At 36.8% G+C, this 15,192-nt stretch overlaps 1 protein-coding gene across 1 annotated transcript in view; it reads left to right on the forward strand.

The window, feature by feature from the left end:
* LOC138415814 (dynein axonemal heavy chain 14-like) overlaps nt 1-15,192 on the forward strand; it is a 317,408-nt gene that overhangs the window by 100,116 nt on the left and 202,100 nt on the right. Inside the window, exons 18-24 of the mRNA XM_069544370.1 lie at nt 2,577-2,808; nt 3,536-3,589; nt 5,661-5,806; nt 7,265-7,333; nt 8,201-8,387; nt 9,239-9,315; nt 14,642-14,810. Of these exons, the coding sequence (XP_069400471.1) occupies nt 2,577-2,808; nt 3,536-3,589; nt 5,661-5,806; nt 7,265-7,333; nt 8,201-8,387; nt 9,239-9,315; nt 14,642-14,810 (934 nt within the window). The remainder of the gene's footprint in view (nt 1-2,576; nt 2,809-3,535; nt 3,590-5,660; nt 5,807-7,264; nt 7,334-8,200; nt 8,388-9,238; nt 9,316-14,641; nt 14,811-15,192) is intronic.

Consider the following 15,192-nt stretch of genomic DNA (forward strand, 5'->3'; position numbering starts at 1 on the left):
AGCATTACTTTACTAGCGTGTGAGATGAGTGCAATCGTGCGGTAGCTTGAGCATTCTTTGGCGTTGCCTTTCTTTGGGATTGGAATGAAAACTGACCTTTTCCAGTCCTGTGGCTACTGCTGAGTTTTCCAAATTAGCTGGCATATTGAGTGCAGCACTTTCACAGCATCATCTTTCAGGATTTGAAATAGCTCCACTGGAATTCCATCACCTCCATTTCTTTGTTCATAGGATGCTTTCTATGGCCCACTTGACTTCACATTCCAGGATTACTGGCTCTAGATGAGTGATCACACCATCGTGATTATCCGGGTCATGAAGATCTTTTTTGTACAGTTCTTCCATGTATTCTTGCCACCTCTTCTTAATATCTTCTGCTTCTGTTAGGTCCATACCATTTCTGTCCTTTATTGAGCCCATCTTTGCATGAAATGTTCCCTTGGTATCTCTAATTTTCTTGAAGAGCTCTCTAGTCTTTCCCATTCTGTTGTTTTCCTCTATTTCTTTGCATTGATCTCTGAGGAAGGCTTTCTTAGGCAGTATGCTTTTTGACATTGGTCTTAGCAATTTTTTGGATATATCTCCTCAGACAAGTGAAACAAAAGCAAAAATAAACAAATGGAACCTAATCAAACTTAAAAGCTTTTGCAGAGCAAAGGAAACCATCCACCAAACAAAAAATACAGCCTACTAAATGGGAGAAAATATTGGTAAATGAGACATCTGATAAAGGGTCAATATCCAAAATATTTTTAACAAAACCTCATACAACTAAATATCAAAAAGACAACCCAATTTAAAAATGGGCAGAGGACCTGAACAGATGTTTTTCCAAAAGAAATACAAATGGCCAATAGATGCATGAAAAGATGCTCAACATCACTAATCATGAGGGAAATGCAAATCAAAACCACAATGAGATATCATATCACACCTGCCAGAATAGCTACTGTCAAAAAGACCGCAAGTAACAAGCATTGGTGAGGATGTGAAGAAATGGGAACCCTCATGCACCACTAATAGAAATGTAAGTTGGTATAGCCATTCTGGAAAACAGTATGGAGGCTCCTCAGAAATTAAAAATGGTCTACCTATTATACCATTATACTTATCTGAAGAAAATGAAAACACCATTTTGAAAGATACATGCACCCCAACATTCACTGAAACACTTTACAATAGCCAAGATATGGAAACAGCATAAATCCATCCACAGAAAAATGGTTAAAGAAGATGTGCTATATACATTCAATGGAATGTTAACCATAAAAAAGAATGAAATTTTGCCATTTGTGTCAATATACATGAACCTGGAGGATATTAGGCTTAGTGAAATAAGAAAGATACTGTATATTTTCATTTATATGTGGAATCTAAAAAATAAATGAACAAGTATAACCAAACAGAAACAGATTCATAGATACAGAGAACAAACTAGTGGTTACCAGAAGGAGGTTGTAATGAGAAGTGCAATAGAGGTAATGGAGATTAAAATGTACAAACTACTAGATATAAAATAATAAATTATGAGGATGTAATATCCAGCAAAAAGAATACAGTCAATAGTAACTTTATATGGAGTATATTCTATAAAATTGTCAAATGACTATGAAAATGAAAGTCGCTCAGTCGTGTCTGACTCTTAGTGACCCCATGGACTGTATGTATAGTCCATGGAATTCTCCAGGCCAGAATACTGGAGTGGGGAGCCTTTTCCATCTCCAGGGGATTTTTCCAACCCAGGATCAAACCCAGGCCTCCCGCATTACAGGTGGATTCTTTACCAGCTGAGCCACAAGGGAAGCCCAAGAGTGCTTGAGTGGATAGCCTACCCCTTCTCCAGAGGATCTTCCTGACCCAGGAATTGAAAGAGGATCTCCTGCATTGCAGGCAGATTCTTTACCAATGGAGCAGTGTATACCTGAAACTAGTAATAGTATTGTAAGTCAACTACAATTTAAAAAATTCATTTCCTTCAACAGTGACTTCTCTCTCTTCATCTGAGACTTTCCAAGGTGGTAGTTTATAATTTTCAAAATTTTCTTTGTAATTTATTTTTTTAAATATACTCATTTTTATATTTCTTTATAATCTGCTTTGTCCTAGAAAGGATTTAAAAGGGTTTTATGAAGGATATACAAAATTTTAGATGACAGCATAAACTAAGATATAAATGGGCCACCAATTTAACTCATAGTGGTTTCCATAAGAATGTAGTCCTGGACCACTAATGTAGTAGTTATAATGAATAATGTCTGAAACCACCTTCTTATGGAAGCCATAAAAACTTCATAGAGATGATTGTTATGTAAATCTTCCATTTATGCTGACCATCATACCAAAGTAGCATGATTCAGCAAGGCCATTTTTCTCATAGGGAAGAGTGTTCATGTTTGCAGTCTTTAAAGTTCTAGTAGTTCCTATCTAATAGAGCAATTAATGAATTATACACCAGTCTTTTCATTTGATTTTTTGATGTTTTCAAGTCAACATAATCTTATTATGTTTCTGCATGTGAGAAAGAATTAAAAATCATTTTGCCCAAATAATATGATCATTTAAAATATTGTTTTCAGACATCTGCAATATAAATGGAATGAGAAACAAAAGTTGTGCTATGTATCTCAAGGAGATGCCAGCTTTACTTATGGCTACGAGTACTTGGGCTGTACCCCAAGACTGGTGATTACGCCTCTCACAGACAGATGCTGGCTAACTCTCACTGGAGCACTACACTTGAACCTAGGAGGTTGCCCTGCTGGTCCAGCTGGTACAGGAAAAACTGAGAGTGTTAAAGATCTAGCAAAAGTAAGTGGTTTCTACATCTAAAATAAAAACTTCTCTTTTTTTTAGTCACACAGTATTGTAAAGTAAAATTTTAAAAAATTTAAAAAAACTTTAAAAGTTATCTTAAGTTTACACCTTTCCTGTTGTTAAAGTATTCATAATATTTAGCAAACACATTAACACATTCTTTAATTCATACATCATAATTTAATTTTGAATGTTTAATGTGTGCTGGGACTTAGGATCTTGGTAAGTCAACATAGTTGACTTGGGCTATAATAACGAGCTAACATCTATGTAAATGGCAGCTTTGTCCCCCCTTCCTTTCCTGTAGAAGTGATTCATTTATTTTGAGCTCCATACACAGATTTTTGCCTAGTCTTTGTGATTAACAGAAGTGTTTGTGTGTATGTGTGTGTGTGTGTGTGTGTAAGAAAAAGAGACAAGCAATTGATGAAAGCAAAGGGTATAGTTTATGATATTGCTGAAATGTTTTTTCTTAGTTTATTTGTTTATATGTTTAAAAATATGACCTTAAGCCTCCATGCACTAATCAACTAAACTATAACAGTGTATGTGCATTAATCCTATACTGAGTCTTGTGGATTTCTAAATTTGGTATAAACACCTTTATATTGTAAAAATTTTCTTGCAAGAATAAAGATATTTTATTCCTCTGGAAGTTTTAAAGTTAGCATTTTGTGTCATAATTCAATAAATATATTAAAATATCATTTTTGTTTCCCAGTCCTTAGGCAAACATTGTGTAGTCTTCAACTGTTTTGAGGATTTGGATTATAAGGTAAAGCTTATTCTTATATTCTCAGAAAAAAACTATTGTACACATAAAAGAAATAATTCATTAAGGATTAAAAGAATAAGAAAAATATCTTAGACATTAAGTATTAATATAACTGTAAATGCTATTCTTTTAAACTAACAGAAGAGAAATTTTAAATGTAATTGAAACTTAAAACATTACACAGTTTACCTTTATTCAGCTGAACCACTTCTTAAGACAGAGAGTTTCCAATGTTTTGACAGGGAGAATCTTTTCAAACAAAATTGGTATGAAACATGAATATATAAAAAATTAAGAGTACTGCTTCAGTAATATAAATTTACATATTCTAACCTATACTTTTATTTACTGAAAATAAAGAACAATGAAGCTACTATGAGTAACACAAAAATTTGAGTCAGAGGTTATATAAATGATTACAAGTTTATGTCAGCCTTATTTTGTTTGGGTTGCATATTATCTAAAATATATCTCATAACATTCTTAAATATTTATTAAAATGTCATATACCTCTGTGCCTATCACAAATTCCCTTAGTTTCAAAACACTCCAATTTATTTTATTTTGCAACTTAAGTCCAAACCTTTTACATTTTGCTGAGATCCTACACTTCCAGTATGTATTCACCTGGCACATTAAAAATATCAGTAAATATAAATAAGCTGATTGAACTATTATTCTTAAAACAGTTACCAAATAGCCTCTCTGTCCTCCCTGGAAACTACGTTTACTGGGGCTCTGCAGGAGTGGGACTAGGGTAAGGTGAGTGACACTCTTACCTGCTAAGCAAAGTTCAATGAGGAGCCAAAAAACTTAGTCATCAAAATAAATAGTATTTTAGTGCAATGTATTTTTTAAAGAATCCAAGTAAATGCCCCCCAAAAAAGGTGATAAACAAAATATCAAAGTTTTAGATAAAGACAGGATCTGATTGCTGCAGTCAGTGGGAGGAACCGACTTTTTCAGGCTTCTGAGCCAGAGGGGCTCTCTCCAATTCTCACACCTTGCCCCTCTGCAGCACCTAACAAAAGCTCCTCTTAGAGTTCAAGCATTCCTTTACAGGTATTCAGCCCACAGACACTTTATCTGGCTTGTTTATTTCAGTTTATAACATTTACAGATCAACAGATTTCAACACAGACTTTTAGTCTCTCACAAGGACACTGGAGGATCTAGCCACCTGCCCACTGTAAATGGCAGAAGCAGAGTAAGAGCTGCTTGCAATTGCTGCCCCTACTCCAGCCTGGCCCCAATCTTCCACTCCTCTTAAATTATTAGTTCAGAAATCTGCGTTACTGAGCTTCCCTGGTGGCTCAGCGGTAAAGGATCCATCCCTAGGTCGGGAAGATCCCCTGAAGAAGGAAAAAAATCCCACAGACAGAGGAGCCTGGCCAGCTACAGACCATGGAGTCGCAAAAGAGTCAGACACGACTTAATGACTAAACATCAACCGTCTGCATTACTACCAGGCATTGACCACTAAGCCTTGAGTCTTGGCCTGACCTAGAAAGGAGAACTCTTCCAACCATCTGCGGAAAGCTGTACTGAAGACTTCTACTGCCAGTGCGTGGTTCTGAGCACATGGCACCCAGGCGATGGCTCACTTGTGCAAATGTGAATTGTGCTTCTACTTTCTCACTCTTGTGAGCATCAGTTTGCTGCTGTTGTGTTTAAACTTTTAGGGCTTTCCCGGTGGCTCAACAATAAAGAATCTGCCTGCAATGCAGGAGACTAGGGTTCGATCTCTGGTTGGGAAGGTCCCCTGGAGGAGGAAATGGCAACCCACTCCAGTATTCTTGCCTAGCTGGCTACAGCCCATAGGGTCACAGAGTCAGACAAGACTGAAGTGAGTTAGCACGCACACACATTTAGACTTTTACAGGAGACAGGCAGAGTAGTTGAGTGGTCTTAGAGTCTAAATACTGCTGCTTTCAGCCCTACACAAATGCTTGAGAGGGAGACATACAAACAGTGTTTGCTTGGTTTGGGTAAAATGGGAAGAACTTGCAGAAATTAATGTCCCAGTAAAAATGCTCACCTAAATAACAATTTCATTAATCATTTTTTTAAGATAATGGGGAAATTCTTCTTTGGACTGGTTGAGTCAGGAGCTTGGTGTTGTTTCGATGAATTCAATAGAATTGACGTGGAAGTTCTCTCTGTGATTGCCTCACAGATGCTAACAATTAAGGCAGCAAAAGACAGCTATTCTGTCAGGTATTTGCTAAATGTGTTTATACTTTGGGAATGGAAATTTGATGTACACGTACTGCCTAATTATTGTTTAATATTTTTTCTACCATAAGTGTTTGGGTTTGTTTCTTTTGTTTTCCTAAGCACACACCAAAAGGAATCGCACTTAACTTGAATTTTTCCTTTGTTTGGCAAATAATATGAAAATATGAGTAGTTAGCTTGCAGACTCTTTCCCAAGCTTGGAACAGTATTCTTGGCTACCAGGAAAAGGAGGCAAATATGTTCTAATTACTTTTCTTTTTTAGTTTAAATTCTCTTAGTAGCTATTCATTTGATGATATTTCATTTGAAGAAATCAAAGGGTTTTTTTTTCTTTAATTCTACATATTAAAAAAAAAAACAAAGTTATACTAACCACACGCAGGAACCCTTCTGTTGTTCCATTACTCTGGATTAATATACTTTTATTTTAAAAATCCTTTAATAACAATATTTATATGTTAGGATTACTAATGTATACTAATCCAAGCAAAATTTTTTTCTTTTCAGATAAATTTAGGAATTTACATGATTTACCTTTTTGAGCATACTTGGATTTGTGGGTTTAAAATGTCAATTGCAATCTAATAATTCTAACTCAAGCTAATGGGCACTCCTTTTCAGATAAATTTAGGAATTTACATGATTTACCTTTTTGAGCATACTTGGATTTGTGGGTTTAAAATGTCAATTGCAATCTAATAATTCTAACTCAAGCTAATGGGCACTCACTTCTTGCTTTACTCTCAATGTTACGAGGCTTCACAAGTCTGTGGATATGACTAGGATTACAGTAATTCACACTTCACCAATTCTTCACCACATCTTAGCTTCTGAAAAGTTTTCCTCATTTGTGTCTAGACAGTCCCTAGGTTTCGTCCCAGTTCTTCCATTCCTGTTTGACCACCTTCGTCGGTTCAGCTGTCCATAAAATCACTAGGGGATTTCTCTCCATTGTCTCTTTCTCTGGTGCTAGCAGCATGACACTATCCATGCAAGGTTCTACTTCACAGTGTTCCCAGAATTATTCACTTGAGTGTTGGGAAGTGGGCTGTGTTTCATTTTAAAGCAAGAACTCTACTGAGGGCCATTCTGTGTTCCACTGTGTCATCCAGGTGGAGCTTTATGTCTCCTCAGATTCTCTTCTCTGTGTAAGTCAGTTCATTCAGATGGGTACCCTCTTACCTTGAGCCTCACAAAACTCTCCAGACATCATCAGACATGATCAAATAAATCTGAATCCCAGCAGAGCTCATGATTTGGCATAAAACACCTCTTCTTTCCCTTACTACTGTTTTTTTTTTTTTCTTTTCCCAGCATGTTCTGTTTAGATTTAATTGTAGCACAGTCTCAGGGAGTTTTGCAAACTCTTTTGTAGTTTTAAGATACTTGGCTTACAGAAAGCAGTTGTCTTAATGATGAATACTGTAATGTCTTGTAGGTTTATACTGGAAGGAAAAGAAATTCGTATAAATATGTCTTGTGCAGTATTTGTCACCCTAAATCCTGGGTAAGTATCAGTTGCATCTGTGGTAGGAGTTCTGTTCAGTGCAGTCGCTCAATCGTGTCCAATTCTTCATGACCCCATGGACTACATACAGCATGTCAGGCTTCCCTGTCCATCACCAACTCCCGGAGCTTACTCAAACTTACGTCCATTGAGTCAGTGATGCCATCTAACCATCTCATCCTCTGTTGTTCCCTTCTCCTCCTGCCTTCAATCTTTCCCAGCATCAGGGTCTCTTCTAATGAGTCAGTTCTTCGCATCAGGTGCTCAAAGTGGTAGGAATGTTCACAGGCAAAAATCTCTTTTTTAAATCTTATCCATAGACAGAGTTGGCTGACGTTGTATATTCATCGCTCACCCTCCACCATGCCTCTGAACCCCTCCACTGCCCACACCATTTATAAGCAGCTACAGCTCTATGTTTGTCCATATGGATGATATCACATTAAGCTTCTGACCAAGAGAAATTTCCACTTTATGAATAGCCAGAGAGAAATGAAAAGGTTGGTAGTCTGTCACAAAGAGGACACAGGCAGAAAAGCTAATGAAAGTAGCAGGAGTAACAGTATGGTAGTTTACAGGGAGTGGAGACTGGGCAGACTCAATAAATATGTGTTGATGGAATGTTGATGGAATCAGGGAACTGATGTGAGGTAAACCGTGGGAGGAGGCACAGGAAGAAAAGCACATAAACTGGGAAGCTCTGTGAGTTAAAAGCACAATAGAAACCATCTTGTAAACTTCTTGTTTTCAGATAAAGGTCACATAGAAAGGCAATAGAATTACTATTTGGGAGAAATGTATGTGGTTCTCATTTGAAAAACTGAAACATGATGTTTTCTGTTTCTTTGTTTTTCTTATCCTCTTAAGATACAAAGGTCGAGTGGAACTCCCAGATAACTTAAAATCTCTGTTTCGCCCAGTGGCAATGATGGCTCCCCATTATCAAATGATTGCTGAAATAATGCTCTTGTCTATTGGTTTCAAATCTGCAAAATTACTTTCTGGAAAGCTAGTTAACATTTACGAATTAGCTAGCAAGCAACTCTCGCAACAGGTAACAAACTGTTTTTATCAAAGTAAAGGTGATTACATGAAGCATTAAATAATAACTTTTCAGGTACTAGTCCAAGAATGACCTGGAACTAAAATTCCTATCAGCATATCAAGTTCATGCAACTTGTGTATAAGGCAATATGTAAATCCAAGTTCCAAGCTTTCCCTGGGATCTGATCTGGAGAGAGCAGTCAAGTAGCTCTAATTTTAAATTATAGACTACCTTCTCCATGCAAGGAAGATTACATCTAGAGCAGTTGTTTTCAAACTTTATAGTGCATCAGAATAATTTGCAGGACTTTTTAAAACATAAATTGCTGGACCTTACCACCAACTTTCTAGTTGTCTGAGGTGGGGCTTGAGGATTTACATTTCTAACAAATTTTCAGTGTTCATGATGCTGCTAGTCTGAATGCCCCACTTTGAAAATTATTGTTCTAGGACATGCCAACTTTGTGTTTATTTATAACCCAGAATGGTTTGGGCAGCTAACCAGGTTATCTCCAAAGCGTTCATTTTTACAATATATTCTTTAAATCCAGCTCTCCATTTTAGAGAAGACTTAACTCAGATAATGATTTTTTAACTTCTTTGAAACTTGTTAATCGTTTTTTTTTGTTTGTTTGTTTGTTTTTGTTTTTGTTTTTTTTGAGAAGGAGACTTATAGAAGGACAAGTTTGGGAAAGAAGTGAGAACATTAGAACCAAAACTGAGGGTTTCTTGAATTCATAACACTGTTTCTCTTCATAGCATAGATGATTAGTGATTTAACAGTATACCATATGCATTTATTTCCAAGTTGTTCATTTTTCTCCAGAAACTTAATAACTCAAATATTTTAATATTCGATAGGATCATTATGATTTTGGCCTGAGGTCTCTGAAGACAGTTTTAGTGATGGCTGGGAAGAAGAAACGGGAGCTTAAATGGTCAGTTGAATTTTGAATTGCGTGTAGATCAAAAGGGAGTTACACAATACTGAGAAAATACTGTGTGAAATTTTAAGTAATGACAACAAGATAAAATAAAATAATTCTGAGCTCTGAGACTCGAAATCCAGAAGCCATAAAAGAAATAATTTATAATAGTCAAAAATTACTTTTTGTGAAGTCAAAAAACAAATGAAAAATGAGTAAAAATATAAGCAGCTCCCGTTGCAGTTAAATAACTCATCCTCTTAGTACATAAAGATTTCTAGAAAACTGGGGAAAAAACAGTCCTATAGAAAAATGGACAAAGGAACTCAACAGACAGTTCTCAGAAAAAAAGAGACATAAAAGTCCTTTAAGTATATGAAAATACACTCAACCCCACCCATAATGAGAGAAATGTACATTACAGTTACTCTGAAAATTGTTTCTCACTTATCAGATGGGCAAAAGTTTTTAAGTTTTCAGAACTTTGTACTGGTGAGACCAAACAGAAGCAGGCATTCCTTTTCATTATTGGCAAGATGTGTACTTTTTGTACTGTCTTCATTTGGGGCTGTATTCATGTATCACCTATTAAAAAAATTTTTTTAATATGTTACAAAAAGACATATCAATATACTATTTACATGAAATGTTTAAACAATAAATGTTATAGATTATTTATAAGTACAGTAAAAAAAGTACAAAATGTTTCATGGGAGGAGAAAACAATAGGAATAGGCTATAGCTCCACTGTAATATTTTATTTCTTAAATAAAAGAACTGTAGCATATCTTGCAAAATGGTCTGTATAATATAGATGGAATGTAAATAGCTGTCTATTATGAAATATCTTATAATTTTATAAAATTAAAGATAAATAGTACCAAGTAATCAGCTCCCTAATGTCCTCACGTCCTTAGTCTTTTTTTTTTTTTTTTTTTTGGCCATACCATGCAGCTGTGGAATCTCAGTTCCCTGACCAGGGATTGAACCCAGGCCACACCAGTAAAAGCCCAGAATCCTAAACACTAGGACAGGGAACTTTCAAGTCCTCAGACTTTCTTATGTTCACTTAATTCTGTGTGTGAATAAATATTCCAAGGATACTGGTACTCCTCTCATTTCAAAGTCCTTCATTGTTCTCTGCAAATCACAAAAAACTCAAAGTTCTCACAGCTGCCTGCTGTTGGAGATCCCATTTCCAGGGTACTCTCTGTCTGTCTCCTGCCACTGAAAGTAGCTCTCTTTTCTCTATTCCAAGGGTAAAAGCCACCCTTCTTTGATTCTCCCAAACCTTCACACACATGATGTGATTAAGTGAAGCTGACTGTGTTATGAAAAGGACTGGGGAATTTATTTTTATGTCAGAGGAAAGCACAGTGAACAATTTAAAAATGAATATTAGACAATTTGCTTTTTAAAAGTCCCTTGACCCTTCCTAATACCTAAAATTTTAATTGTTTCTTCTTGCCTCTCTCCTCTTCCCTTCTCTGTCCCTTCCTCTCCCTTGACTCCACCCAGCGCTTTGTAAGGTTTCTAATTTTGTCTCTTAAGATTGAGAATACGACAGATTTCGCTCATTTCTTTATGCATGGTGAGTCAACCCTCCCTTCTTTCTGCCTTCTCTTCTCTTTCTAGATTGTGTTGATGCAGCCTAACTCTAACCCCCAAATAGAGTTTAAAGGTGTTTACATTTAAGAAAATAATAAAGATGTGTTAGTTTTGTAGGGCTGCTGCCATAACAAACTGCTATAAAAGCAAGATGTCCAAAAACAATGGAAATGAATATTTTCGTAGCACCTGAGGTCAGAGGTCTGAGACCAAGGCTGTGGACAGACCTGCTCTCCTTCTAGAGTCTCTTGGGAGATTCTGTTCCTTTCCTCTTTTAGCTTCTGGTGGTTGCCAGCATTCCTTGGTGGAAGGTCACATCACCCCAACCTCTGCCTTCATCTTCGCATCAGCTTCTCGACTGTATGTCTCTGTCTGCTCTGGTATTAGGAACATGTGGCTACACTTAGGCCTGAATGATTCAGGGTAAATGTCTTTCAAGATTCTTAACTCAATTAGATCTTCTGCCCTATCAAATAATATTCACAGAGTTCCAGGGATTAGGAAGTTAATATATTGGCGGGGTTGGGGGAGTAGGAAAGAGGGGGGAATTTTTCTGCCTACCAGTCAGCCTTATCTGGTTTTCTCTAAATCTCCCCTTTTTTTAGAAAATAAGCTGTAAAACTGACCACAGTACTGGGCCGCAAAATGTCTTAACTAATTCCAAACAACTGGTATCATGAAAACAATCAAACGGGTTTTAAAAGTTACATTTAACTATGCTTTTCTTCAACTTTCAGTTCAGTTCAGTTCAGTCGCTCAGTCATGTCCGACTCTTTGCGACACCATGAGTCACAGCACGCCAGGCCTCCCTGTCCATCACCAACTCCAAGAGTTCATCCAAACTCATGTGCATCGAGTCAGTGATGCCATCCAGCCATCTCATCCTCTGTCGTCCCCTTCTCCTCCTGCCCCCAATCCCTCCCAGCATCAGGGTCTTTTCCAATGAGTCAACTCTTTGCATGAGGTGGCCAAAGTATTGGAGTTTCAGCTTCAGCATCAGTCCTTCCAATGAACACCCAGGACTGGTCTCCTTTAGGATGGACTGGTTGGATCTCCTTGCAGTCCAAGGGACTCTCAAGAGTCTTCTCCAACATCACAGTTCAAAAGCATCAATTCTAAAAAGAAAAAAAAAAAAACCAGCATCAATTCTTCGGTGCTCAGCTTTCTTCCCAGTACAACTCTCACATCCATACATGACTACTGGAAAAACCATAGCCTTGACTAGACAGACCTTTGTTGGCAAAGTAATGTCTCTGCTTTTGAATATGCTATCTAGGTTGGTCATAACTTTCCTTCCAAGGAGTAAGTGTCTTTTAATTTCATGACTGCAATCACCATCTGCAGTGATTTTGGAGCCCAAAAAAATAAAGTCTGACACTGTTTCTACTGTTTCCCCATCTATTTCCCATGAAGTGATGGGACCAGATGCCATGATCTTAGTTTTCTGAATGTTGAGCTTTAGGCCAACTTTTTCACTCTCCTCTTTCACTTTCATCAAGAGGCTTTTTAGTTCCTCTTCACTTTCTGCCATAAGGGTGGTGTCATCTGCATATCTGAGGTTATTGATATTTCTCCTGGCAATCTTGATTCCAGCTTGTGCTTCTTCCAGCCCAGTGTTTCTCATGATGTATTCTGCATAGAAGTTAAATTAGCAGGGTGACAATATACAGCCTTGATGTACTCCTTTTCCTATTTGGAACCAATCTGTTGTTCCATGTCCAGTTCTAACTGTTGCTTCCTGACCTGCATATAGGTTTCTCAAGAGGCAGATCAAGTGGTCTGGTATCCCCATCTGTTTCATCTGTCTTCAACTTTAGTTGACCTTAGTCTAGAAGTTTTCTTTTTTATTCTTTAATTGCAAGACAGTCACCACAGTAATCTCACATGCCATCCCCTAAGTTATTCTTTTGTATAATTTTAGTGAAAAACATGGTATTGTAACAATTTTACCATATTTTATATAAGCTATTATCTCTCCTTATCTATATCTAATAGTTACTCCCCAGCCAGACATACTGTTATCCCTATTTTTAGAATTTCTTTTCATGTAAAGCAAAGTCTGTCTTGAGAAAAAAGTGGGAAAGGTCAAGGTTACTTACTAGATCCCCAGCAGGGAAGTGTGGGACCGTTTCTGTCTCTGGTGTGGCCCCTCACTTTGACTTCTGGTCGACTCTCGCCCTCTCTAGCAAAACACCTTCAGAAAAAAGACTCACTGATGTATTTACAGAGGAATGTGTAAACAGCTGATGCCAACTCAGTGAGTCTTCCATCGTAAAGATAGAGTGCTTATAGAAATGGACTTTGAAGTCAGAGAGACCTGACTAAATGCCAGTTCAGACATTTACCAGCTATATGACACTGAGTGTGTTATTTCATTTTTCTGAGTATCACTTTTCTTCTTAGCTTTTGAAAAGATTAATGAAATTTCTTAAACAATTAAGCAAAAGACCTAGTAAAAAAAAATACTCAATAAATGTTATCTATTAGCTCTTTTTATTATGGGGCAAAGGCTTAAAAGTTATCACCAAAATGAAGAATTTCAGACATCAGTAGACAAGAGTATGAGAGGGATGCTAGGGCAGGGAAAACTTTTTTTCCTTTCTATCTCCAAAGTCATACTATACCACATGTAGTTACTTTTTCCCCTTTTGACTGCATGTTTAATGTATGAAAATGTGTACTAGAGTGTTTAGTATACAAAATATTATATGTGGCAATAAACTGTGTGATAACAGTATATTGAAAACTTTTGTTACAATTAACAAAATATTAAGTTGGCTTAAACAGTAGAAGGAATTTACTATTTCACCCAATCAGAAAATCCAGAGGTGGGGCAGGATATAATCACTTTGATTTGAGTTTCCCTTTTATTTCTCTGAAATATTCTAAGCGCTGCAGTTTTCTGGTTCTGGGTTATTTTTAGACTGGCTTCCTTTTTGGTAGCAGGATGGCTTCTAATAATAAATGGAGCTAACTACACCATTGAACTGAAGTCCCAAACCACTCTGAGAAGACAATTCATTTGTCTACCCCTGAATCGCTGTGTCCAAGTGACTGCTATGCATTGATTAATTAGAGCTGGGGTTATATTCACTTCTTGAATATTTGTTATGTCATATGCTTGCTTTCTGAAACTCTCTCAGACATACAACCTTGGCAAATAAGACATAATTACCCTAGACTCTGAACCTGAAACTAGAGGAAAAAGAAATAGGATATACACAGAGTCCACTCTGGCAAGGGTGACGGCAGTGGCAATAGCTGCAGACATTTAGCAAAAATTAGCAGAGACAGCAAGCCACTCTAGTGCAAGCATCAGGCTCTAGATGCACCAGGCATTGCTCTCTGGTGGCAGCCATTGATGGTGGCAGCCATGTCTTCACAGAACCAGTTCTATAGCTCAGCTTTGTTCCCAACTACATAGCCTGCAAGACTAGTTCTCTAGTCATCCTAGGGATTTTTAATAAATCATTTTATTTATCATTTGATGTTAACCTGAATACATTTCTATTTTGGCTGGGAAACAGCATTACCCTGAGTTCTAAGTCAGTCAGGGCCCATCCCTGGAGCTGGGAACCAGATTAACCTCACCCAAACCACATAGCTGCTTTGCAGTGGGGAGAGGAGGAAAAGGTATTGGGATAGCCGCCACTAAAAAAGAATATTAATGGTCTTCAACATCAACAAAACAAACTTGCTAACTTGTTCTTTGCTTTCTTCTACCATAAAGTAACATCAGTGACATTTCTGAAACAGAGGAAACTCTGATAATTATTGAAGCTATGAGAGAAGCTAGCTTACCAAAGTTTCTTCCTAAAGATGTCCTACTTTTTGAAAAGATTATGAGAGATATTTTTTGTGGAGCAACAGTTTCAGAAGTAAATCAGATTGTCTTGGAGGTAATAAGACCTTTGAAAATCATTATAAATCATTTATATGTAGAATATCAGTTAAGATAAGAAACTATAATAGATGTGAATTTAAAATGTTAGTTATTCCTGAAATTCTGTATTCATGTTATAACTTGGGACATAAAAATACTTGGAGATACATATTTCCCATGAATGAAGAATTTTCAGTACATCTTGGCATAATGGAAACAAGAACAAATTGTGTACCTTTAAGGAAGGAAGGCTGTTAACACATATTTTGCTCCTCAATTTTCTCATCTTTCAAGTGAGAATGATACTGTCTGCTCTTCCTACTTTCAAAAGGTGCTTAGAGAATCAAATTATATTAGAATTATGAATAAAGACTTTAATGTGTAAATACTTTGTGATC

This window comes from Ovis canadensis, chromosome 12 (assembly GCF_042477335.2).
Source record: "Ovis canadensis isolate MfBH-ARS-UI-01 breed Bighorn chromosome 12, ARS-UI_OviCan_v2, whole genome shotgun sequence".
Classification (NCBI taxonomy): Eukaryota; Metazoa; Chordata; class Mammalia; order Artiodactyla; family Bovidae; genus Ovis; species Ovis canadensis.